Raw genomic sequence first — 24,538 nt, forward strand, 5'->3', positions numbered from 1 at the left:
AGCCCCATGGGACGCCCATGCCCACTACGGGACGGGGAAGTCCGGGTGAGGGTGATCCCCTGCCCTCCATTGATGCTGACCTCGTGAAGGAACATCTTGAGAAACTTCAAGTCAGCCGGCCCTCACAATCTTCACCCCAGGGTACTCAAGGAGCTGGCGAGCATCATAGCCCAGCCCCTAGCACGGATCTTTGAAAACTCTTGGCGCTCTGGTGTAGTGCCCGAAGACTGGAAGAAGGCCAATGTGGTGCCCATCTTCAAGAAAGGGAGGAAAGTGGATCCGGCTAACTATAGGCCCAACAGCCTGACTTCTATCCCGGGGAAGATGTTAGAAAAGTTTATTAAAGAGGCCATCCTTAATGGACTGGCCGACGCCAACATCTTAAGGGATAGCCAGCACGGGTTTGTTGCGGGTAGGTCTTGCTTAACCAATCTCATTTCCTTCTATGACCAGGTGACCTATCACCCGGACAAGGAAGAAGAGATTTATGTCATATATCTTGACTTCAAAAAAGCCTTCGATCTGGTTTCCCATGATCACCTCTTGGAGAAACTGGTCAATTGTCGCCTTGGGTCCTCCACAATCCACTGGCTGGAAAATTGGCTCCGAGCTCAGACCCAGAGGGTAGTAATTGATGGAAGTCACTCATCATGGTGTCCTGTGACCAGTGGGGTCCCCCAGGGCTCTGTCCTTGGACCCATATTGTTCAACCTCTTCATTAATGATGTGGACACTGGAGTCAGAGGCGGACTGGCCAAGTTCGCTGATGACACCAAACTTTGGGGCAAAGCATCCACACCAGGAGACCGGCGGGTGATCCTGGCTGACCTGGACAGGCTCAGCAAGTGGGAGGATGAGAATCTGATGGTGTTCAACGCCGATAAATGCAAGGTTCTCCACCTTGGGAAGAAAAACCTGCAGCATCCTTATAGGCTCGGCAGTGCTATGTTGGCTAGCACTATGCACGAAAGAGACTTGGGGGTCATCATTGAGTACAAGATGAACATGAGTCTGCAGTGCGATGCTGCAGCTAGTAAAGAGACCAAAACGTTGGCTTGCATCTATAGATGCTTCTCAAGCAAATCCCTGGACGTCTTTCTCCCCTTGTACTCAGCCTTGGTTAGGCCACAGCTGGAGTACTGCATCCAGTTTTGGGCTCCACAATTCAAAAAGGATGTGGAGAAGCTTGACAGAGTGCAGAGAAGAGCCACGCGCATGATCAGAGGTCAGGGAAGCAGACCCTACAATGACAGGCTGAGAGCCCTGGGGCTCTTTAGCCTGGAAAAGCGCAGGCTCAGGGGTGATCTGATGGCCACCTATAAGTTTATCAGGGGTGATCACCAGTATCTAGGGGAACATTTGTTCACCAGAGCGCCCGTTGGGCAGGGGGCTGGACTCGATGATCTTCCGAGGTCCCTTCCAGCCCTAATGTCTATGAAATCTATGAAATGGTGGGGTGCAGGCCCCAGGCAGGGGGTTGCCCTGGCTTGCCCCATGCCAGGAGGGTCCAGCTCCCAGCTGCAGCCCAGGAAAGATCCAGCAGTTGCCTTTCTCGGCCCTCGAGGACCCTCCCGTGCCCCTGGGCGGGGGTCTTTCATCCACCTCCCCGCTCTCCCTGCTGCCTCAGCGGCGGCTGCACCGCGGGGCCGGGGGTGGGGGCCCGGGGCGGGCGGCGCCGGCGGGGCTGGGCCGGAAACGTGACCCCGGCCCGGGCCGGGCCGCCCCGCTATAAAGGCCGGGCCGGGAGGCCGAGCCAGCGGCGGCCCCGGCCGCGGGAGGGCAGCCGGGCCATGGGGCTGCTCCCGCGCTGCGTGGCCAGGAGCCTCCTGCAGGGGCGGCCGAGCCTGCGCGGGGGCCCGGGGCTGCGCTACAGCACCGGTGAGTGCCCGCGGGCCGGGCCGGGCCGGGCCGGGCGCGCTTTGTCTCCGCGGCGCGATGCTGGCTGCCGGCGGCTCCGGGCTCCGCAGCCCCGACGTGGGGGAGGGATGGAGCCGCCTCTGCTGCCGCCGCCGCCAACGCCGCCGCCGCCGCCGGGAAGGAGCCGGGGCCCGGGGCAGGGCCCCCAGCCGGGCCGGGCGCCGAGTCCTCCCTGCTCGGGCGGCCCCGGCTCCCCGTGACCAGCGCCGGGCGGGGCGGGGCGGGGCGGGCGGCAGAGGGCCGCACGGACCCGCAGCCGCTGCCCTGGCTCGGGGCGCCGCGGGATGCTGTCCGCCCGCACAGCGGTGCTCGCCTCTCTCGCGGCCCCACGTGCCAGACCGGTGCCCCGGGCCACCCGCCCCGAGCTGGAGGGCCTAGGCTGGAGAGCGGGGCAGCCCCCGCGGGGGCTTCCCCGCTGTCTCACCTCTGTCTCACTTCTGTCTTCGGCCCGAGGCCGGGCTGTGCTTCTCCGCCACGGGCTCAGGACCCCGGAGGTGGCACAGACGCACCCCGGCTGGCAGACGGGGAATATGACTGGAGCTTTAGACTAAGCAGGAAAGGTCTCACCTGGCACATCCTCGCTCTGCCCCCAGCACACCTGCCTCCTGCCCCCTCTCTTGGGCACAGGGTGGTTACAGCAATTTCTGTTCACTGAGGAAAACGTACTCCTGTCACCGTCCTTGTTGCCTGGTCCATGGTTTCTTTCCTGCAGCTCCCCACCAGGGTCAGGTGGAAGGTGAGGGGTGGTGGGGGCAGAGGACACTGGGGCGCTACAGGGGACTTCAGGGTTGGTCCGGCTGTGGGGATGTCCCCTCTGTGCTTGGCTGGGTGATGCTGGCAAGACACTGTGGAGAAGTTAGGTGTGGTGGGGAAAGTAGCAGCTGAGCTGTGGGCAAGGAGGAGAGTGGGTCTGCAGTGGGGAAGGGGCAGTGCTGGGTCAGGACTGTCGAGCAACCCGGCTGCCAGTGTTCTCCTACTTGGTCTGTGGGAAGCAGCATGGCCGAGAGCAGGGGTAGGCAACCCCAGCACGGGTGCCAGAGTGTGGCACACGAAGGCACTTCTTGCTTGGCATGCGCATCTTGGGGTGGGCAGCAGGGAAGGGGCAATTTGAGGTTGGGGGGTGTTCTTGGTACTTTGCTCAAAAGGGTTGCCAGCCCCTGGCCTAGAGGATAAAGCACAGGAATGGGCCTCAGGAGGCAGGGGGGGCCTGTTCCTGGGGTTGTCTCCCTGGCCTGTTGGGTAAGCCTAGACAAAGCACTTTGTCTCAGTTTGTCTACCTGTAGGAAGGGGATCATGGCTGTCTTCTGTAGAGGGCTTGGAGATGTCTACATAGACATCATAGAGAAGCAGGACTGGAAGGGACCTCCACAGGTCATCTAGTCCACCCCCTGCCTGAAACAGAATCATCCCTATCCAAACCATCCCATATAATCCATTGCCTTTCCTCTTTAGTAAAATTACCAGCAACTTTGACAAAACACAAGCCCTAACGCCCTAACATGCCGCAGGTAAAGCAAGGCACCCTGGGATCGGAGCTCTGTGCTGTTGTGGCTCATGCAGCTGGTTCTGGAGGTCCAGCCAAGGGCGGGCTTTGGAACTGAATGACTGGGCACCAGGAGCGGACTGGGCAGTGGGTACAGAGGGCAGGAGCAGCAGCAGCCACCCTCCCTCAGAATATGGAGCTGCTGCTCCGTTAGTACCTGGACAAAGATCACCACCAGCTGGAGTGGCAGGGGTCTCCAGGCTCTCCTCTGGCTGTCTAAATGCAGCCAGGCACAGGGCAGGCTTGTGGGGCTCCCTGGTTAGTGCCCGACATAGTTCTGTTGATGCCACTGGCTTTAAGCTTTGTTTTCTTCGGAAAGCAGGTTGGTCCAGTCAACCCCAGCCTGGGTTTCGGCAGAAGTTTCTAGCACCCACCTGCCGTGTCCTCCAGCTACCTAGCAGAGCAGGGGCTGAGCCACTGCTCCTTAATGGTCCCAAGCTGGAAGGGTAACAGAGAGCAAGCACAAAGCTTATTCCTTGGCTGAAGACTCAGAGGACTCCTGCCAGACCCAGCAGCTTCCCACACATGCCTCTTCCCTCCCTTTGGAGGGAAACACTATAGATTTTTAACCAGTGGCCATTTGTAAATCTCTCCTGGCGTCTGTCTTGTACCCCAGGTGCCCACTTGGATCATCTCAGACCTGGGTCCCCTCAGTAGGATAGTCTCTCCTGGGGTGCTGTGGGCTCTTACTGGCAGCCTGCAGTCTGAGCCACTTGGATAAGAAAAGGAGTTTTACACACTAAGCCCCATGGCTTGTGCCTCAGGCCTTATTCCCCCTTTCAGAATTGGAGCTTCTATGTGCATGCCCCCAGTACTCTAGTCCAGAGGTTCCTAAACTTTGTCTTATTGTGTACCTCCTTCCAGATTTACCAGCTGCCTGTGTACCCCAACCAGCATACATTTTATATTTTAACCCCTTAAATGCCAATTATTATAACAAAAAATAAATCTGTCAATTTCTCACAATTATAAAATAATTAATAAATCTCACAATTTCTCCTGCTCCCAAGAGATGTCTTGCATACCCCCAGGAGGATGTATACCACAGTTTGAGAATTCTGCTCGGGTCCATCAGATGGGCTCCCAGCCTGCCACCCCCTTTCTATGCCCCCAAACCACCCAAAGTTGTTTCTCTATCTTCTCCCACCCCACCCTAGCAAAATCTCCCTCCTGATAGGGCCAGGTGTATCTGCCAAAGCAGGGCCCTGGTTGGGGCCCCGATAAGCTGTTTCCCAAATCTGTGAAGAGCTGCACCAACAAGGGGATAGTGAGCTCCCAGCTGCACCCCCCTGCCTGCCCCCCCCCATCTCGGTTGTGCCCTTACAGCTGCTCCAGTAGCCACAGGAGGTAAAATTACCCCCATCCTGCCCTGAGGTGCACCAGGGCTTCTGGTGCTGTCTCTCCAGCCTTGGCATAGGAATGAGCTGTGATTCCCAGGTGTGAGGGTGTGAGTTGCTGGAGATGCTGCTTCTAGTGCCATCATATCCCTTTGTTCAACCAGCCTCACAGGAGAAGCAGGAGAGCAAGTTGGACAGTTCTCTGCACCAGGGATGTCAGACTCATCTGGCCACGTAAACCAGATGAGTGTTGTGGGGCTGGTCTGTGGGCTGGGTGAACGCTGCATGGCCAGTCCCACAAGCCAGATTGGTCCTATAGACCTCACCCCCTCCCTCACACATGCTAAATCCAGCACAGGCACTTACTCCAGCTGGTCTGGGACTGCACCACACATGGCATCCACCCTAACTCATCTGGGACCCATGCTGAAAACAGTGCCTGCTCTGGCTAACCAGAGCAGGCACCACCTGCAGCGCAGGGCTTGTCCAGTACAAGCCACATGCAGTGCATGGGTCAACTCCAGGCCCAGGGGCAGCACTGGGAGCAGGATGACGGGACTGTGTGGGCCATATCTTTGACACCCCTGTTTTGCATGGGCCATGGTCCCAGCAGTGGCTTAATAGGAGCACAGAGCTGTTGAGAGTTTGTATTTATTGAGCTTACCACAAGAGAGCAGCAGCTCTGAGGCTGCAGTGGGCACCTGGTGCTGCTGCTACCTGAGTCCAGCCTGTCCCCTGGCTGCAGCTTGAGCAATGCAGAACTGAGTGCATCTCAGATCCAGGGATGGTAGCATGGGGAGGGGGGCTTTATCTCCAAAAGCAGTAACTGTCTTCACAAACTTGCAGCCATTCTAAAGCCCCATTCCCCTCCCCACCCAGCCTGCCCCACAGGAGAAAAGGGAATGGGGACTGAACAGTAAAGGGTGAGGGAGAGGGGGGCTGGGTAGGCAGGGCTCTTTTCTGGCACCTGCTGGCTGATTAACATAAATCACTTCCAGGCATTGAGGAACTCCCAGCCTGGTGGGTCAGTGTTGTCATCCTTCTGGTGCGTGTGGGGAAACTGAAACATAGAGTGGCAACAGGTTCCCTAGGGAACCAGGGAAATGCAGTGACTCCTAGGCAAGGTCCCAGCACAAACCGTGGGGACTGTGACTATGGGATGGTGGGTATGGTTCCATACACTGCAGAAGGTTGGAGTGGGGCCACGGAAATCTGACACAGGGCCTGGCAGCGCCTTCCACCAGCAGAATCCTGCTGCTCTGTCCCAGGTGTGCAGTACAGCAGGGGGGCCAGGCCGGTAGGCCTGTGCGAAGCGGCTAGTATTCGCTTCGGATTCAGATTCGACCGATTGCAGGACAGTGATTCGATTTGGTGATTCAAATCACTGTCCCGAATCGATTCGGCCGCCACCGCCCACTCTCCCAGCTCCTGGCTCTTTGAAAAAAAAAAAGCACAGCATTCACTGGCTGCTGCCAGGCAGGCGGGGGGCAATCCCTGCTGCCCCCACTGCATGGGGGGCCCTGCCATGAGCCGGCCCTGCAGCAGCCAATGAGTGCACGGCTTTTTTTTTCCTTTTTTTTTTTTTTAAGAGCTGGGGCGGGTGGGGCAGCCATTAACGGGTCTGGGAGAGCGGGCAGGGGCCGGGGAGCTTGTGGCAGAGCCCCCTATGCAGCATTGGACAGTGGGGGTCAGCAGGGGTCACCCCCCACCCCCACCTGGCAGCAGCTAGTGAGTGGGGGCTTTTTTTTAAAGAGCCGGGAGCTGGGCTGGGCAGGGCAGCCATGGCAGCGGGGGGGGGGTGTGCTCAGGGGGGCTGGGGGAGCAGGCAAGGGATGGGGCCTGGCAGGGGTTCTCCCATGGTCCCCTGCCCCCTCCTCCAGCCCCCCCTTCCCTGTCTGCTACTTACCAGCAGAGTCTGGGTCCAGCTCCCAAATCTCTGAAGCTCTCCAAATCTTTTCCAAATCGATTCAGAGAGCTTTGAATCAATTCAGACCTTTTACTTGGTCTCCTGATTCAGTTGGGATTTGGAGAGTCAGCCACCAAATCAGGCCAAATCTCCTCCAAATTGAATCAGCAGGCCAGGACCTGCTTGGAGCTACTTTGGTGACTCTTCTGGGCATGCTGCAGAGCCAGGGGCTGTGGTGTGAGAGAAGCCCAGATTTGGCTGTGCAGAACAGGTGAGCCAAGGGTGAGGAGCAAGGCACTGTCCTCTGTGCCATCCCTGCCCTGTGGAAAGGGCTGGTGCCTGGCTTCTCATGGGGAGTGACTCTGTACATGCGTCTTGGGCTTTCAGGATAGGAAGACTAAAAGGATCAGTGGGGGCTGGAGACTGCAGCAACCCTTGGAGTGTTACAAGGTCACAGCAGTGAAAGGCTGTGCTCTCATGTGAGGGCCTGGGGCTGTTCTTGTGCTGCTGTTCACAATCCTGTGGCAATCATAAACGTTTGTCAAATGCTTGGAGGACCTTGGGTGACAAGTTCTAGACATGGTCACCTATAGCAGTCTTGCAAACCTACTCTGCCCAGACTGCAAAGCTGGTAGCTTTCTGAAGTACAATTGCAATTAGAATAAATAGCAAAAAAAAAAAAACAAATTCATTTTAGCATCAAAATCTCTCTGAGGTGCTTTCCTGCTTCCAGCACCACAGCATTTAAGAGCTTCACAGCCCTCAGGAGCACAGCCCCTTCCCTGTGCCAAGGGAGCTGAAAGGCAGAGAGTCTTGCCCAAGGTTTTAGAGGGAGTCTGTGACAGAACAGAACATGGAGCCCTAAGTTGCCAAGTCCCACGCTTGTTCTTTAACCACTTGGTAGCCCTTCCCCTCTTTTGCCCTTGGGTGCTTCAGAGTAGCCAGAGGCTCCATCAGAGCTGAGTCAGGGCTTCAAAGAAGCGGACATGGGATCCCTAGAGTATCCCACTGGAAGAGCTGAGAAAACTAAACCAGCACAGGGATTCCCAACTGTTTTCCAAAGCAAACCATGGCCGGTTTCACCTCCAAGCAGACAGAGACTGGGATGTTCCCACCAGCCAGAAACATATAGGACAGGGGTGGGCAAAATACAGCCCGCAGACTGGATCCAGCCCACCAGGCCATTCTATCTGGCCCATGGATCCCCCCCAAAATTTAGAAAATTAATATTTATCTGTCCCAGCTGTCTGTCAAAGATAACAGCAGCCAGGGGCAGTCGGACTCACGGGAAGCCCCAGTAGGTTCCTGCAATAGCAGGGCCTGCTTGGCCCCACCCCCCAGCTGGAAGCCCCTGGCTAGCAGGGACTTCTGGCCTGGGACTGTGGGGCTATTCATGCCTCCCTGCCCTGAGCGGGAAATTCAGGTAAGAAGGGGATGGCGGGGCAGGCAGGAGGGTGGGGAAAGTGGTGGTGGGGGTGGGAGGAGTGGAAGCAGGTGGACATGCAGGAGTGCAGGGCCCACACCAGTGTCCTGGGGCCAGTGCTGCTGGGACCCAGAGCGGGGCGGCAGGAGCGTGGGGCATGGGCAACACTGTGCCAGCAGGGAGAGAGGGGAGTTGGCCCAGCTCCATAGAGCCCCAGCCAGCTGGTACCTTGTGCTCCTGCCGCCCGCTCTGGGCCGTGCCGTTGCTGGCCCCGGGGCACCGGCATGGGTCCCGCACTCCCCCCAGCTGCCACGTGCCCGCTCACTCCTGTCCCTGCCTGTCCCAGCCCCGCGGCACAGGCAGGGACGACTGCAAACAGCCCTGACCCCACACGCCCTGCACTCACCCATCCAGGCTGAGCAGCGGTGGGGAATAAGCTGCTGCTCAGTGCAGGGGAAAAGCAGCCCCTCCCCCTCCTGCCGCAGGCACTCCCTGCGGTAGCCACCCAGAGCCCACGCAGGGCTGTCCTGCCTGTCTGCCACATCCCCGCCACCCATGGGGCAGCAGTGGCAAAGGACAGCAGGCACAGGCAGCCCTGCATGGGCTCCAAGTGGCTGCCACAGGGAGTGGTGGGAGAGGGAGCGGCCGCTTTTCACCCGTCCAAGAAGCAGCAGTTCGTGCCCCACTGTCGCTGCTGCTCAGCCCATCAGGCGAGCCTAAAGCTGCTGTGGGGCCCAGGATGGCAGCAGCAGTAACAAACAAACTGCAGCTGAGCACAGGGGAAAAGCGCCTCCCCTTCCACCACTGCTGGGCAGTCCACTGGCTCTGTGCTGGTGCCACTGGCTCTGTGCTGTCCAGCGTGGCAGCAGTGGCCATGTGGAGCAGCCGCGCTGGGCAGTGCAGAGCTGGCAGCAAAAGAGCCGTAGCAGAATCTCATGCGGTGTGGGCTCCCCATGGGCGACTGACACGTGCCCCCCTGACATGAATCAGTGACCGCAGCAGCCGATCTCACCAAAGAGCAGCTGCACCGCTTCTGGAAGTCCTGCAGCCACTTCCGGAAGTATCGCGGACACTTTTGCAGCCAGCCCCGCTCCCTGCCCAGTGCTTGCAAGAGGGACACTGGTGCTCCTGCCTGCCCCCTGCCTATTGCCTAAACAGGAAGTGCGGCCTGACAGGGGGTGCACCAGTGCTCTCAGGGGGTGCACATGCACCGCCTATGCGTCACTCCTGGGGTTCCCACAGCAAACACTGCCCAGTGGTGGCAAGGAGGGGGGTCGCTTTCATCCACCCCAGCAACAGTTTGTGCCCCACTGACGCTCAGCCTGATGGGCAAGCCTAGAGCGCAGGGCCCAGGCTGGCAGCAGCAGCAGGGAACAAACTGCAGTTGAGCGTTGTGGAAAAGCAGTCTCTCTCCTGCCACTGGCGCTCCCTGCAGCATCTGCTTGGAGCCCATGTGGGGCTGCCTGTGCCCGCTCTCTGTTGCCACCACTGCCCCAAGGGCAGCAGGAACACAGAGGAGAGGCAGGACAGCCCCGCATGGGCTCTGGGCAGCTGCCGCAGGGAGTGCTGGCGGCAGGAGGGGGAGTGGCTGCTTTTCCCTCACGCTGAGCAGCAACTTTCCCTGTCGCAGCTGCTGCTCAGCCCAGACAGGCAAGTGCAGGGTGTGCGGGGTTGGGGCTGCTCGTGGTCAACCCCGCCTGTGCTGCGGGGCTGGGGCAGGTGGGGCTGGGAGTGAGCGAGTGCACGGCAGCCAGACAGGAGCTGTGGCTTCCATCGCAGGTAGTTACATGCGGGCAGTAGGGCAGCCTCAAGAGGGAGGCAGCTGGCTCTGTGTGCCCCATCCCATGCTCGCTGTCATGGCTGAGCCCAGTAAGGTGCTGCCCGTGCACCATGGCCCATGCCAGGTTGGGCAGAACTCTCCACCCCGCCTGCGGCTGGGAGCGGGCGGATGCAGGCAGGGACATGCTCAGGGCAGAGGATAGGGAGGCACCTCTGCTGCTTGCTCCCAGGAAAGGCAGCAAACCCGTTTTTCCTGAGCAGCCCCAACTGGGTCCCCCTGGGCCACCGCCTGTGCAGCTCCCTCCCCTGCAAGGTCCCCCAGTGCCCCAACCCCATCCAATCTCACAACTCCCCCCCTAAAAAATAAATTTAAACATGTAAATTAAATTTAAATCTGTAAATTATGCAGTTTGCAGGTTCACAGTATAAAAAGGTTGGGAACCTCTGCCATAGACCGTTGCCAGCCCACACCCCATGCTCCTACCACCCCACTCTGGGCCCCACAGGCCCCGCGGTCCTGCATGCCTTCTCACTTCCACTCCTTCGCCCCCCCTCCCCCCTGCCACCACTTTCCTGCCCGCCAGCCGGCCACTCAGCACCCCGTGGCTCCCATACCCACCATACCATACCCACACACACATCCCCACAAATCCCACACCCACCCCATACCCCCTGACACCCATGCATACCCTACACAATATACAAGTAAGACTGCATTGTGAGTTATATGCGATGACTTCTACATATACAACACAAACACAAATCAGATCAAAAACATATTTAATTTTTAAAATTAAATTAAAATGTATTATTATGGGGGTCTGATTTTTAGTATATCATTTGGGGTTTTTTTTTCCTAAGATGGCAAACCCTCTTCCCCAAAGGAGTGCTTCCAGGGAAGGGGAAGGGACTTCTGGTGGCAAAGGTCAAAGGTTAAGGGGGTGGGACTTCCAGCCCCAAGATGGCGACCAGGGGGCAGGGCTCCCGTCAAGGGGTGGGGCTGTCCATGCGGCCCTCCACAGCTTGCCAAAACTCGGTAAGCGGCCCTGCACCTGAAATAATTGCCTGCCCCTGTATAGGGCAAGTTCAGTGAGTAGGCTCTGGTCACACAGGGGCACTGTGGACTTGCATTGAGTTGAGAGGCTCCTGGCCAGGAGGAAGGAGAGAAGTGCCCAGTCTTCCCACCCACATCTTTCCTGCCTTTGGAAACGTGCCCTGGGAGTTCTGCTGGGACCCCAACCCTCGGCACCGTCTCGGCTCCAGCTGTGGAGACTTCCTTAGTTCTGACAGCTCTCGCTCTCTCCTGGGCTGCCCGAACCACTGGCTGTCTGCCAGGGAGTCAGGGCGGAGAGGACTTGCCTATCTGAGCATCAGTCTTCTTGGGAACAGAGGTATATGACAGGCAGTGAGCTCTTCAAGGCAGCATTTATTGTTTTTAAGTTCAGCAGCTTGTGCACCCAGGCTTTGGCTGCAACTGGGGCCCTTAGGAACTCGCAGAACATAGATCAGTGTTTCCCAGGGGCAAGTTCAGGATTTTACAAAGAGGGGTGGAAGAGCAGCAATCTGCTGCAGGGATGACTGCAGCCCCTGCCTCCTCCCCTTTGTCCACCCCCATGGGCCTGGCCAGACCACTCACAGGAGCAGCACTCAGGGACTTCTTTAAATCCCAGAGAGTAAGAATTCCCCCCCTCCCTTCCTGTCCTTTCCTCTCCCTGCTGAGAGGTACATTCCCTCCCCTCCACCCTGCTGCTCCCAGTGTCCCTGCTGTCCCAGGGGTGAGAGGAGCTCATGCCCCACTCCAGTCGGCCTGCCCAGAGGCTGGTGGGCAGGTTCCTCCTCCCTGCCTGCTCCCCCCTAGTGTTCCTTGACAGCCCAGGAGCAGATGCAGAGAGGAGGAACCTGCCTGCCCTCTCCCTACACCCCCAGCCATTGCCAGTGTCCTGGACTGAGCCCAACCTCCCACACAAGCTCCCCTCCACCCTGGGATAGTGGAGACACCATCAGCAGCAGGTGGGGGAGGGGACCTGCCTCTGAGCACAGAGGGGAAGGGAGGGGGGGAATTCTTACCTTCTTCCAGATTCCCTGGCTGGCGCTCCTGCCACATGGTCAGAGAGGGGATGAGGCTGCACCACTGTACCCCCTCGGGATTCACCCCTGTTTTTTCCAGTTCAAGGCACCCTTTATTAAAATCCAGGCATCCCTCAGAAAATGCCAGCTCTTAGCTTCCACTCATTTTTCAACTATGGAAAAATAATAAAGCAATTATTTTATTGAAAAGAACTCAGAAAGACCACAACTGGTCAGATTGGTTTTGACACTCTAAATTCCTACTGGGAATCCCTTTGTGTATCTTGTGCCTTGCTTAGGTGTTTGCACACCCAAAAGTGCTAATATTGTATTGCACCCTGTGTCACCCTTAAAAGGATCTTGTGACACCCTAGTTGAAAGTCACCGGTACAGATACTAAGTAATAACCTCTGCTTCACACACTAAGCTCTAGATTCCTGTGCATGTGCGCTCCCTGCGCCCCCAGCTTCATTTCAGAGTTCATTGCCTCAGCCAAAGGGCAGCAAATCATGTGTCCTTCACTCCATGCCCTGATGCCATCTAGGCACTTCTGTTCTTTGGCCCTTTGTGTGCATTTTCCTTATACTCCATTTAGGTATTGGAGTTATGCCCATCCCCGTGGCATCTGGTCTCATCCATCTGCTACAGCCCCAGAAGAATTTTTGATGGGCATGTTACCTAAACTTAGTGTCAGAATTTAGGTGGTGTCACTGAAGTCATAAAAAATGGCTTGGACAAAAATAGTCTGTTCTCTGAAGAGAGCATTTATTGAGTATAGCAGCTTACAATGTTAAGCATAAGACAAAGAAACAACAGAAAACTTTGCCTAAGTTAAGACTCAACAAAAACTTTGCCTACGTCTTACATAGTCCTGAGGACAAAGTGTCTCCCTGCAGCCAGACATTCAGAAATCCCCTGGGTCTGCAGTTCTTTTTGGCAGGTGGGGGCAGAGGTCCACAGTCCTCCTTTTTGCTTGCTCTTGTATGAGTGATCTGCCCCACTTCCCTTCCTTGATCACCTTGACAACAGCACATCATTTGTCCCTCTTAGGGTGTTTGTCTGTTTGGTCTAGAGTCCCCAGTTTTCAAAGGTTTTATCATGTTTATGGTGTGGGTGGCACTGTTTACAGAGGGCCCACGGCTCACTTTGAATACTAATCTGTTGTAGCCCCCTGCTTCTTTAGATCACATAGGTTATCTCAGGGGTGGGCAAAATATGGCCCATGGCCTGGATCCAGCACACCGGGTGATTCTCTCCAGCACACAGCAGGTCCCTCAGCCTTGTCCAGTCCAGATGCAGGGGGAAGCCCAGGCCATGGTGTATGACTGGTCCCACTGTCCATAGGCACAGAAGTGCTGCTTGGCGTGGAGCACAGCCCACCCTATCTCCACACATGGCTCTCAGGCACGCCAGGAGCTGTAGTCCATGGGGCTGGGTGGGGTGGGGGTGGCATGGCAGCTGGACTCAGCTTCCTAGCAGCCCCTGTGGGAGTGGTTCGCTCTGCCCTCACACTTACGGCTGCTGCTGCCAGCTTCTTCACCACCGCCGCCAGACCCTCCTCACTGACTGGACATCCCGGCCAGTCTGCCCCACGCCCACCGCTGGGGCCTCCAGACAGAGTGGGCGGGTGGGCCCTCCAAGGAGACCGGCCCAGGACCCCCACAGGCAGGACACACTCAGCCTGCAGGGTCCCCGGCTGGTCTCCATGGAAACCCTGCCTGCCTGCCCGCTTACACACTCTGTCCGGAGCCCCCGACGGTGGGTGCAGGGCCAGTAGGATCAACTGGGATCTCTCTGTCCCTCTTTCCCCCCCACACTGAGTGGTGTAAACAGCTGTGATAGGGGGCTGGGGCTGGGGCTGGGTCAGCACCCCCAACCTCTTCCCCAGCCCTCAAGAACTCACCAAAACTTAAGTGGCCCTCTAGCCCAAATAATTGCCTACCTCTTGGTTATCTATTATCCACTGAAACAATCTGGCGCCCCTGCTACCTTGGTTACATAGGTTATCTATTCAATATCTTTTCCCATCAACTAGAGAATTAGTTAAATGGCCCAAAACTGTTGTGAAGATGCCTTACATTCCCCAACAGGCACAGATTTTTTTTTTCCATTCTTACTTTTGATTTTGTTGACCAGCTCAGTAGCCAGAGGGAGGCTAAGCCCAGCCCTCATTTGGTTCCTCTGGCTTGGTATTGGCCAAGCACTTAGCACAACTCCTTGGCTCTTATCTATGGTATCTAGGATTCCAAGGTAGGCTCCCATCCCAGCACCATCCAGCCTGTGTGTGAGTTGAACTGTCATCTACCCTTCTCCATTTCTCCCAACTAGGGATCCCTGGGATCCAGGAGCGGACGCTGGTGGCAGTGAAGCCAGATGGAGTGCAGAGGAGGCTGGTCGGTGATGTGATCAAGCGCTTTGAAAGGCGTGGGTTCAAGCTTGTGGGCATGAAGCTGCTCCAGGTACCTGCCTGCCCATGGGCAGTTGTCTTATTCCATAGGACAGCCTGGTTCCCCACCCAGCGGAGGCCAGGGATGTGACTGGATAAAGCAATTCACAACTCAAAGCATGGACTGGACTTTACTGCTGGGTGTGTGGTTTTAACAATGCTAGCCTGTGCCCAACAGTGTGGGCAAGGCATGTCTGTCTATCATTCCCTAATGGGCCCAGCTCTGCCAACACCCTTCACACCTGATCTTCACCATCTCCTCCTCTTCCCCCAGTGCTGAGCATCCAAACTGACCAGCATCCTTGTTATCCATCCCTGTCCCTCCCTACATCCCCTCATTCTGGCAATGTACCACTGTCCAGACCCTCAGTAGCCCACTATTCCATTTCTGAGTCTCTTTTCCCCCATGCCACATTTATTGCAATGACTTGCATCCTTTATTATTGAAATCTTGCAAACCCTATAATGCCCCTCAATGCCAGCCTTAAGTACTCACTACTGTTTCTGGCCTGGTTTCCCTCACAGCTTTGGCAATGCTCCACAGTCCCAAGCTGCAGCCCCTTGATATTATAGCCCTGGGCTCCCCCACATCTCTGGTGATGTTCCTTTCTCTTGGCTTGATGCATCCTTGCCGATCTACTCCAAAGCACTTAAAGCCTGAGCTGCTTGTTGCTGTGTGCAGCTGCTTTGTATCGTGAACATGAGAGGTTATGCTGATTTCTGACTCCTCACACTAGTGATTTTACCCAAATGTAAGCCTGTCTTTGCAGTGATGAGTCCCGTCTCCAGTAAAGTAACCTTTCCCCAGTAAGTTCCAAATGCCCACTCCACCACTGGGGACTTAGGGATTAGTTAGCTGGGATGGACACAAGGATGTAAACAGGGAGACCATGTTCATGCGATGGGGTAGAAGAGAACTAGGTCGGAGCTTAATCTCCAGTGTAAGCCCAGGTTCCTGTGGGGAGGGAGGCAGGAAAGAGTGAGACCTGGGACATAATGACAGTTGCTGGATGCACACTCTTCCTTTTGGACTTGTTGAGTTTGTTAGCTTTTGTCTGAGCACAGCCTTGTATCTCAAGACAGGGCTGTCCTTTCCTTCCAGGCCAATGAGGGGATCCTGTCTGAACATTACCATGAGCTGCGGAGGAAGCCCTTCTACCCTGCACTGATCCACTACATGACTTCAGGCCCAGTGGTTGCTATGGTATGGCTGTGAGTCTGGCTTGCCATCTCAGTGCACCCATGAGGAGAGCAGGAGAAGGGGTTGAGATGATGGCTTTAGGGCGGGGAGGTGTAAGAGATGGCTTAAGCTTCATTGTATCTCTCAATGAAAGGGAATCTTCCCATCCATTATTATTAGACCCTCTGTGGGTTTGGTTTTTAAAGTGGGTTTGTACACACCAAGATCTGAATGGATAATGATCCCCACAGGGGCAGTAATGGGGAGAAGCAAGGCCCATCCCTTGCTCCGCTTGGTAGAGCCAGGGGAGACTGGCCTTGTATGACTGCCCAGTTGGGCAAAGCTGAAGTGTGGGCACCCTGCAGCCCTTTCACTGTAGTCATCTGAGGAGGCTGAGTGCCATGAGGCAGAGGAAAAGCTGATGGGTTTGTGCTGACAGCACTCCTCCAGTGCTTCCCGAGTCCCAGGCCTTCCTGTCTGGCTAGCTTTGCTCTCTGCCTTGACTTGCTCAGCCCCCATTGTTTTCTCACATTTGTTTTTTCCTTCCCACTTGTTCTGTTTCCTCCATTTTTCTCTTGGCTCTGTTCTCTGTTCCCAGTTGGGAAGAAGAGACATGCTACACTTGCAAATTCAGCTGAGTCCACCCGCAGTGTGAGAGTGTCTGCCTTCCCCAACAAATCCACACAACAGTGAATGTGGTTGACAGAGCAGGTGGAAGTGGGGGGCGTCAGAGTTCTCTCTTTCCCAGAGAAATTTCAGTGGGAGTTTGTGCTGCTGGCTGTTGTGACTCGCTGATTCTCTCCAAGCACAGCCTCATGCAGCCCATTTGTGTCACAGGTGTGGGAAGGTTTCAACGTGGTCAGGACTTCCAGAGCTATGGTAGGAGATACCAATTCCACCGAAGCCAAGCCTGGGACAATCCGGGGAGATTTCAGCGTCCATGTCAGCAGGTACAAACATTCAACACCAATCCAGCCATTGCATAGCATTAGTGTGCTAGGCAGTGCCAGGTGTGAGGGCTCCAGCAGACCTACCAGGTCCTGACAGTGTGACTGTTTGCCATCCTTACCATGTGCTTCTCTTGACAACAGGAATGTTATTCATGCCAGTGACTCCGTGGAGACAGCCCAAAGGGAGATCAGCTTGTGGTTTCACAGCAGTGAGTTGGTGGACTGGGAATGCTGTGATCACAATATCACTTACCAGCTCTAAAGGCCTTCCCTTGCTGAGTTGCTCGCTAGGATCTACCTCTGATAGCAAGTTGCCTTTCCATAGCCCCTCTCAGCCCAGCAAGTACACCCCCAGGCCACACTTGCATCACACTGACTATGCTGGAGGGGACAGATTTCCCCCTTCATGTTGCCAACTACTGATTATGTTAGACTTGTCCTTCTTCTTACCATGGTGCCCATAAACCCTTGATGATCAGATACATGTGAAGTAAGACGGTGGCATTAAGGCCTGAAAAGATTCACATTAAAATTGAATTTGTTACAAATGTGTATTGCTGGTGTCTCTTATTCTTCTGTTTTCCTGCCTTTGTTGGTGGGGAGTAGAGTCTGGTGGGACAGACCATCTCTGTGACTGATAACCTAAACAGAATAGCTCCTAATTCCTATGTACAACTAAGAACATACAGTCAGCCTCCCTGAGCCTTCATTGTACATCTCGTGGTTGAACACTGAGAAGGGACTCTGCAAGCGAGGGCCCTGGGTGAGGAGCAGCAGCTGTCCATCATGACTCTGGGGAGAACAAGCACAAAATTTGGAGGAGGCTTTCTTGCACCTGGGGTGGAACAATGCCATGCACCAATACAGGCTGGAGACTGACTGGCTGGGCAGCAGCTCTGCAGAAAAGGACCTGGGGTTACAGTGGACAATAAGCTGAATATGAGGCAACAGTGTACCCTTTTTTCCATGAAGGCTAATAGGATACTGGGCTGCATTGGTAGGTGTGTTGCCAGCAGATCCAGGGAAGTGATTCTTTCCCTCTTTTCAGCACTAGTGAGGCCACATCTGGAGTACTGTGTCCAGTTTTGGGGCCCCCACTACAAAAGGATATGGACAAATTGGAGACAGTCCAGTGGAGGGCAGCGAAAATGGTTAGATGGCTGGGGCACATGACTAATAAAGAGAGGCTGAGGGAACTGGGCTTATTTATTTTAGAAAAGAGAAAGCTGAGAGGGGATTTAAGAGCAGCCTTCAACTACCTAAAGAGGGCTTCCAAAGAGAAGGGAGCTAGGCCCCTGGTGGGCAAAATGGTGGAGCCAGCCAGCAGCAGGACTCCATTTCCCAGCAGCCCCTGCCCACAGCACTGCAGCTGGTTTCCATGGAGACCCCAGCTCTGGCAGGGCCAAGGTTTTCATGAAGGCCAGCCCCAGTAGCGCTGGCAGGACGTGTGGCTGGGCGGGGAGCTGCTCTAGGGCTGGGGTTGGGACCTTGCAGTTGTGACAGCATGGTCCGGAGCTAAGGTAGAACTGGGATCCGCTGCCTGCACGCCTTGGCAGGAGCATGCAAGTAGTGGATCCAGGCTCTTCCCCAGCTCTAGACCATGCTGTCACTGCCGCAAGATCCCAGCCTCAGCCCCAAACCAGCTCCCCATCCAGCCATGCGTCCTGCCACCGCTGCTCAGGCCAGTCTCCATGGAAACCCTGACCGCAGCAACGTGGGCAGGGGCTTCTGAGTCCACTGTGGGCCCGATCCGACCTGTGGGCCAGCTTTGCCCACCCCTGAACTAGACTCTTCTCAGGGGTGGCAGATGACAGAACAAGGAGCAATGGTCTCAAGTTGTAGCAAGGGAAGTTTAGGTTAGATATTAGTGTAACCGGGTGTCCCAAAATGAATGTCCCCCCTCACCAATGGAAGGGTAAGTCCAGCAGGGCACACGTGCTGGCGTGGAAACTGCAGTCACTCGCAGTTCCTTCCCACTTATCATGTCTCAATAGAGGCGGGACAAAGCTATGTCTTAACCAGGTACAAATTTAATATAGGTATATATAAAACGGTAGTGAGCTAAAGTGAGTATTTACAGGTTATAAATGCATATAACTATATACATATCCAAATACAAATGGTAAGCATAATGGTCCCAAATTCTATGAACAGATACGTACAACAATAAATGACACTCTAAAATACAAGGCATACAGTTAACAGTTAATAAACACTCCAAAAATGCACAGCGCATATCAAACAATCAATAAACACTCCAAAATATGAGATGCAAGAGTTCTCTAGTGGTTCCCCTCCTCTAGCGGGTCTCTTCCTCCTGCCTCTTTATTGAGGCTACCTTCCCTGAGTGTCACTCCCTGGTGGGAGACCCATTGCCCCACTGACCCACCGTGCTCCAAGGAGCCGGGTGGGGCAGTGTTCATAAGCTCCCTGGCCTGGCTAATGTTTCTCTAGGGAGGGCTCAGTCCAGGCTTCAGGGGAGCAGCATGACTTGCTCACACGTCCCAGTGTCTCAATCCTTCTCAGGGGGAGTTGTGGGCCTGGACTGCCTCGTGCATACCCAGGGCCGTGCCACTCTGAAATGCTGCTTCCTGTGCTCGGGAACTGCTCTATGCACAAGACCCTTGCGGACTCACTGCAGGGAGTGGGTCCCAGACCGCATGGGCCCCTCCTCCTCCTGGGCCTTATGCCCTGCAATGACTCACCCCGCGGTAGCGCTGACTCCCTCACGCCAGGGCTGGAGACCCTCCCTCACTGTGGCTCCCGGGGTCCCAGTCCCTTGCAGACCCCTGTGCAGTGACGCCTGCACCGCAGCCCAACCTCATGCCAGGGTTGGAGACCCGAGCTGCCTCGCTGTGGCTCCCAGGATCACAGTCCTCATGGACCTCTGTGCAGCAATGCCTGCACCGCCTACTACTTCCAACCAGCAGCAGAATCTTTCAGGCTCATCTGGGCAGCTGGATACACCCGCTGGGCAGCTCTCTCAGCAATTCTTGGCCCTGAGACCTCTTCCTTCTTCATCCTTTGCTGACTGCACTGAATGCTCAGCATGCAGCTGCTTATAACCCCTCTTGGGGCTCCGTCCCCAGATTGAAAATGAACCAATTAGGGGGGTTGCAACTGCAGTTCCCAATTAAGTCCACTCCTGCCCCCACCCACTTTGGAGTAGAGGGGGAGTGGACTCTCCTCCTGTCTCCTTCCCTGCCTGTCTCTGATTGGTGGGGTTTGCTCCACCAGTTGCATTTGTGGTCTCCTAAGCCCAGAGCCCATCGAAGCCCGGCAAGCCTGCCACTTTAGGAAAAACTTTCTTACTAGGAGAGTAGTAAAGTACTGAACAGGTTACCCAGAGAGGTTGTGGAATCTGCATCCTTGGAGGTTTTTAAGATCTGGGTAGACAAAGCCTTGGCTGGGATGATGCAGTTAGGGATGGTTCTGCTTTGAGCAGGGCTGTAACAGGGAGCTGCTTCGCAGTCTCTCGTACAAGCAGGAGCCCATGTGCAGCCAGAGTCTCTGCTTTACTCACCCAGGAGCCATGCTGGGCTTCCGCAGTTGGTGGCGGGCTCACCCGGATATGGCTGGGAGCCAACTCTGACACCAGAGACATGAGGGACCCCAGGAGTGACAGGGCCCCGGTCTGACTCAGACAGAAGCTGCACCGGGATCCCACCACTGCTGGCCAGCCTGTGCTGGAGAGAACCCAGAAGTGTCAGCAAACCCTGGCTTCTGGCAGTCCCCAGCTGCTAGCAATCATGTGACTGGAAAGGTGGAGATGATTGGACCCCTGGACATCCAGCGGATTTCAAAGCAAGAGGGCTGAGGCCCATAACCCCGCAGAGAGGTGAGTGCATGGTCTCCTGGGGGAGAGTGATATGCATCTGTGTGGAGGTACAGAATAGGACCAGGAACACTTCAAACCCAGGTCCCAGCCTCAGGCAAACCTTGGATGACTGGAGCAAGACAGTAAAGGGTAACTGGTGGACAAGAGCAAGCACCCCTAATTTTCTATGATTCTAAGGAAGTTTTGCCCCTCCTGTTGCTGTAGATGTCAGGGTACTTTCTGACCTTTCTCAGAAGCATTTGGTGTTGGCTGCTGCTAAAGCTGGGGATTTTGACTGGAACGTACCAGTGCTCTTAGTGGGACTAAAACCTGGACATTTCTGCCCCTCTGCTCAGGGTCAGACTGAGTTGAGATCAGGAAGAAATTTAACCCCACATTCAGATGGAGATGGACTGTGAGGGATTTTGCATTTGTAACAGGGGCATGGCCCTCTTCCTTAGCTCTCTAGAGCACATTTTAATAACATTTGCAGCAGTAGGGCGCTGACAGCCCTTGTCCCCCTGTTTATCTGTGACAGGTCAGGGTGCTTTTGGTGTCTTTGAGCAATTTGCCTTGTGCAGCAGGATTGATTGTGTAGTTTTAGGAGTAGGTTATGGGATGGTTTGGATAGAGAGCAGGGGATTGGACTATATGACCTCTGGAGATCGCTTCCAGCCCTACCTTTCTGTGATTCTGTGATGACAACACTTAACACTGGGTGATGCTTGACTTTGAGGGGCAGCAGTGTGCATTGGCTAGTTGTTCTACTACTGGTACCATTCTGCTAATCAGGATTTTTAAGTTGCTCTGGTAGAGGGGACAATATTCTTCCTTGGTTTCTTTCACAATCCTGCAGGTGGTCTGGTCCTGATAGAGATTTTTGCTGCACATGGAGACCTCCCTGTCCTGTCAGGAGTCCCCATATTCACTAAGGACCACAGACCATTGTTTCACACTCTTTATTGTAAAAAATGAAACAGCCACCCATTACACCACAGGAATCAGAAACTGGTCCACTGACCATATCTCATACTACAGCACCACCAAAACCTTAAACTGTGTAGGCCTGTGCAAAGCAGCAGGTATTTACTTCAGATTTGGATTTGGCTGATTCAGAGGGACAATGATTCAATTCGGTGGTTTGAATCACTGTCCCGATTTGAGTCAGCCAATTCGGATACAGAGATTCGGTGCCGATTCGGAGATTTGGCCATAGACGATAATGGGGAATCACTAAAATACCTATAACTTTGTCATTTTTTTAAAGATTTGAATGAAAACAGCGGGGATGGTACCCCTTCTGAGGGCATGAAGCCTGTCAAGTTTCAAGGAGACAGGTGTAGGGGTTTTTGTGAAAGTGCACCTCAAGCTGTTGAAAGCAAAACTCGTGTCACTTATGTGTTAAGGCAGAGTGGGATGAATGCGGCAGGGATGGCAGCCCCTTGTGTGGGCACAAGGCCTGCCAGGTTTCAGGCAGAGTGGTGCAGAGGTTTCTGTGAAAGTGCGTCTCAAGGTTCTGAAAGTAAATAAAAAAAGCAAATAGGTGCAGAGTGAAGAGGGTGGCACTCACATGCTTTCTGAGTGCCAATCCCTTCTTCTCTGGATTGAATGCATTTATCCCCTGACCCATGTACAAACTAGCCCAGTCCTGTTGAACTCCAAGACTTGCTGCCAGGCCTATCTACTGAGCAGTCACTGGGAGAAATTCTCAGTCAGTTAGGGTGGGACTTCTGTCTTAAAGAGCAAGATGAGATGCGGGAGGTGGAATACGTTTGGGCCTGCTGACAGCTGATTAGTATGAGATGCATTTGGGCCTGGCGGGGAGGGGAAGGAGAAATGCTGCTGCATTTGGGGGTTATGATTTTATTCCCTTTTTGTTTTGCTTATCTCTGTCACAGGCACTTGGTGCCCTGGAATGGCCTTCTGTGAGTTGGAGTTTTTAAATAAAGTATCTGGCCCTGCATATGTAGGCCTGAGACCACATCTTCCTTCTTTCACCCCTAACTGGAGAGTCCAGACTTCTTTTCCCAGCTTCCTCATACTTTTCATATTTACCCCCATTTAATCTCTGGCCAGTGGCTGTGAATCTTCTGTGGACAAAGATGTTCCAGAGACCTTCCTTCACCCCTTTCATATTAGAAATATTGGCCACATGCCCAGGGACTTCCCATATGCTGAGAGCAGAGAAGCAGTGCGTGTAGAAGTCATTGTCAGTCCACACAGGTCAGGGTCTCCTCTCTTGGGGTACTCACATGACATACCCCAAAGTGTTTGAGATATGCCAAAGTATCTCCTGGTCCTCTGCCCAGTCACTCTGGGACCTGCCTGTTGTACCAGCTAGCTGCGTTCAACCATGTTCTGCCTGGTGACAGTTGCATGGTTTCTCCAAAGCTCTAGAAACCTTCAGTAGTACAAGCTGGAAGGATGGGTACATGTACTGTTATACACCTAAATATTGTGCAGACAGCAGTCATACACTTGACAGGGTAGAGTTATGTTTATGAAGATTGGGTGAGGGTCTCAAGCCCACTGGTGGAGAGGAGGAGCAATGGTAGATGCTAGACTAGCAAATTTCCTGCCTTTCTAGGAAAGATTGGGCGCATCTACATGAGATGCTTTACTGCACAGTAGACTAATTTACTGCTCAGTAAAGTGTCACTGTCAACACATGCAGGTACTTACTGTGCAGTAAGTTAGTCTATTGCATGGCTAATTTGCTACCTGCAAATGCACGTAGAAAATTAACCATGAAGTAGTTGCTGCACAGTAGCACATATGTAGATACCAATCAAGAGCAAATTTGCTCCCGGTCAGCCCCACCAGCAGAGGGCCATGTGGGGCCCAAACCTTCTCCAACACCAGGGCTGAGGTAGCTCTTTGCCTGCCCCAGCCTGTCCTTTAAAAGTCTGCGGTGACCTCAGAGCCTGTGCCACCTGCTGCCTGCCTCTGGCTACTGAGTCCCATAGCAGTGGCCCCATGCCAGCTGCCGCAGCCTGCACTGACCCGACATTGACCCCAGAGCCAGTCCCACCACCTGCCTGCTACATGCTCTGTACCCCTGTGCTGCAGGCACCTGCCCAGGCCCGGCAGTGCCCACAGGGCCGCAGCACTTGAGGGCCATAGATGCAGCCATGCTGGCATCATCCCCAATGCCACACACCGTGTTCTGGGGGCCCAACTGGTCCCAGGATGAGACCATGGACTTTGTGGTGCTGTGGGCTGAAGCTGAAGTCCAGACCCAGTTTGCCCAGGGCAGGCGCTCCAACATCCATATCTATGAAGCCCTGGTGTGCCACATGCAGGAATGGGGGCATGACAAGTCAGTGTGGCAGTGCCACAAAAAGGTCAAGGCCCTGCAGGTGCAGTGGGTCTGTATCACCAAACACAATCACTAGTTGGGGGCTGTCCACAGGGCCATGCGCTTTATGCAACAGCTGGACTGCATCCTTGTACCCCGGGACCCTGGATGGAGCTGTGCTGTGCTCTCCAGCATGGGTGGCCTGCCAGGGCATCCACCATGGCCTGGCAATGGCAATGAGTCCTTAGCAGGGAAGGGACCCTCAGGACACCAAGGGCACATTTTGCCATGGCCCCGCCCCCAGCATCATCCAGCAGCTCCAGCAGCCTGGGCCAGCTCCTGCCTCACCAGGTCTAGATGCACAGCATTCCCCAGGAGGCCAGCCCAGAGATAACACTACCCACCCAAGCTCCAGCTCCTTCCCAGAGGGAGCCAATGCCCAGTCAGTTAGGCACTGCACCTTGGCACCCCAGGACACCAGTGGGAGGTGCACATCATCACTGCAAATGGGAACAGACTCAGGCCACCAAAGATGCCTGTCACACTGTAACAGGGAACCCTAGCCCTATCATGAGGAAGCAGGTTTGCCCCTTTAAGGCCAGAACTTTCTGGGCATGGAGGGCTGGTGAGGACGGGGTTGCTTGTGGAGCGGTCCACAGCAGGAAGGGGGAAGCTACGGAAGCCCCAGAGAGATGGCGGCTGCACCACAGCCAGGACTGTAGCTGGCGGTGCAGAGCCGAAGCATGAACCAGGTTCATGTAAGCTGACCTGCTGCTTTGCTTGATCATGTACAGTTATTATTATTTTTTTGTGATTGTTGAATAACACCAGTGGTTTGGGTGAGGCTATTGGGGGATGGAGGAGGCCTCATTTTG

General features: G+C 54.9%; 1 protein-coding gene across 1 annotated transcript; it reads left to right on the plus strand.

Annotated features, from left to right (window-relative positions):
- The first annotated feature begins 1,750 nt into the window (after window positions 1–1,750).
- On the plus strand, window positions 1,751–17,096 carry NME4 (NME/NM23 nucleoside diphosphate kinase 4). Its single transcript, XM_059716487.1, has 5 exons — window positions 1,751–1,878; window positions 14,301–14,431; window positions 15,521–15,622; window positions 16,436–16,548; window positions 16,690–17,096. The coding sequence occupies exons 1-5, from the start codon at window positions 1,791–1,793 to the stop codon at window positions 16,808–16,810; spliced, it is 555 nt and encodes a 184-aa protein (XP_059572470.1). The 5' UTR covers window positions 1,751–1,790; the 3' UTR covers window positions 16,811–17,096.
- Window positions 17,097–24,538: the final 7,442 nt, after the last annotated feature.

Source organism: Alligator mississippiensis, chromosome 13, assembly GCF_030867095.1.
Source record: "Alligator mississippiensis isolate rAllMis1 chromosome 13, rAllMis1, whole genome shotgun sequence".
NCBI classification, from domain to species: Eukaryota; Metazoa; Chordata; order Crocodylia; family Alligatoridae; genus Alligator; species Alligator mississippiensis.

Coding starts and splice junctions, on each gene's coding strand:
- NME4 (XM_059716487.1), top strand. CDS start 1,791: ATGGGGCTGCTCCCGCGCTGCGTGGCCAGGAGCCTCCTGCAGGGGCGG. Junction 1,879..14,300: donor GGGGCTGCGCTACAGCACCG/GTGAGTGCCCGC, acceptor TCTCCCAACTAG/GGATCCCTGGGATCCAGGAG. Junction 14,432..15,520: donor TGGGCATGAAGCTGCTCCAG/GTACCTGCCTGC, acceptor CTTTCCTTCCAG/GCCAATGAGGGGATCCTGTC.